The 1,954-nt window shown below is 34.6% G+C and overlaps 1 protein-coding gene across 1 annotated transcript; it reads left to right on the top strand.

The window, feature by feature from the left end:
• Positions 1–269: 269 nt before the first annotated feature.
• On the top strand, positions 270–1,161 carry LOC110035321 (putative glycerol-3-phosphate transporter 1; the record flags this gene model as incomplete). The annotated part of the gene is made up of 1 exon (XM_020739554.1): positions 270–1,161. A coding segment is annotated over one exon (545 nt), but the record flags the coding sequence as incomplete, so codon positions are not given.
• Positions 1,162–1,954: the final 793 nt, after the last annotated feature.

The following is a 1,954-nucleotide window of genomic DNA, read 5'->3' as shown; positions in this document are numbered from 1 at the left end:
CGACCCCACTTAGTGGGATAAAGGTTTGCTGTTGTTCTGACTAAGATTTTGAAACTACTAGTGAACTGAAAGATGTTATTACTTGGTAAACAATGTTACTATGAAATTGACAACAAATCATGATATAATTTAAGAAATAGAATGCTGCTAAGTGAAGTAAAGTATATTCAGGTTTGATTGTTAACAACCTGGTAGAATGAAATAATGATGTTTTAACTGAATATCTATCCTTAACTGATCTAGATCTCATTGACTATTGACTTCTACAGCCATTGGAGGTGAATATTTATCCAATTCGAAGGCTGGAGCCTTATCAACATTGTTCGATATCGGTGGTGTGTTTGGTGGCATCTTAGCAGGTCACATTTCTGACAACCTTAATGCACGGGCAATCACAGCTGCAAGTTTTATGTATTGTGCCATCCCTGCACTCTTCTTTTACCGAGTTTATGGGAGCACTTCCCTCTTCTGCAATGCTGCTCTCATGATCATTACAGGCTTGTTTGTGAATGGTCCTTATGCTCTTATCACAACAGCAGTTTCAGCTGACCTTGGCACCCATGGCTCCCTGAAGGGGAATTCCAGGGCCTTGGCTACTGTGACGGGTATCATCGACGGAACGGGATCAATGGGCGCAGCCATTGGACCACTCTTGACTGGATATCTGTCAACACAAAGCTGGAGTGCAGTATTCACTATGCTTATAGTAGCTGCGCTCATGTCTGGTCTGTTACTTACGAGGCTTGTGGCGGCTGAGGTTAAGGTGAAATTGAGGGCGAGGTCTTCTATGTTGGAGCAAAGTCTATTAGTCTAATATGATTCACATTACAGACTTTCACTGGAAGCATGATAGTGTTGGAACAAGGAGAGATTTGGTTGTCATTTATTTAGATGAATATTTAAATTTGTTAAGAGTATAAATTATAGAATAAATTCCAATTCCTTACGTTCTCAATTTTCTTCTTTCTCTTTGCCTTCGTGTCAAATGATACTTGTATGAATATTTGTACTATATTTTCTACTGAAAACATGTTCTGTAAAAGTTCAGTCTGAAAGTCTTACTCAGATTTCTGCTTTGCTCAAGCTTGTTCTTCGGTTATTTTCTTGGTCATGTAGGCAGTGCAATTAAAGAACAACAAAAGCCAAATTAGTGGGATTTATTTATGAGCGTCATTTTGTATTACGAGAATGTGAATATTTTACACCCTGGGTAGAAATACAAATGAACTAAATTTTATGATTTTCTATGATATTTATTGAATGCATCTTTCCCATAGTTTCATTAATGAATAAAGGCCTATGACAAAGCTTAAGAAGTGATCTTATGTTAAGTGTTATTTTGAGATTGTTGTAACTTTCAATGTTTATTTGTATCCCTTAAGATAAGATGTTTGTGTGTTGTTGACCCCTTGCATATCAATTGGATGGCAACATACATCTTTTTAACTTGGTCAAAATGCTTACATTTTTTTGTAAATAGCACTCAATTGATTCAACTATCCCTTCCAGAAATGTGTCAAGGAAGTTACAGTAAGGGTCTGTTTGGGGCAGCTGTAGTTGTTTGAAGAAGCAGCTGTGAAGTTGTTGCAAAAGTAATTATTTTTCAAAAAATTGTGGTGGCTATTATAAATTTGTTGTATTTTTAAAAATTCAAATTGTAGCTTTCTGCAGCGCAACAGTTTACAGATCAAGTTGGAAAAAAAGTTTTTTACCATAAAAATTCTTAAAAAGCAGCAAGAAAGCAGTTCTTCAAACAAAATTATGGTGACATCCATAAAGTAAAGCTGACATAAAGTTCTCCGAAATAGATCCTAAATATTCAATTGTTCAATAAGATGAGTGAAATAAATAATTACAAGTTATTTTTAATGTGATTTTTAAGTCAAAACAATTAAATTTTATGGATTATTATTATTGGTTTATTTATTTTTTAAATGTTAAAGCCAAAAAAAAA

Source organism: Phalaenopsis equestris, unplaced genomic scaffold (genome assembly GCF_001263595.1).
Source record: "Phalaenopsis equestris unplaced genomic scaffold, ASM126359v1 Scaffold197267, whole genome shotgun sequence".
Taxonomy (NCBI): domain Eukaryota; kingdom Viridiplantae; phylum Streptophyta; class Magnoliopsida; order Asparagales; family Orchidaceae; genus Phalaenopsis; species Phalaenopsis equestris.
This window is presented reverse-complemented; position numbering and strand designations above follow the sequence as displayed.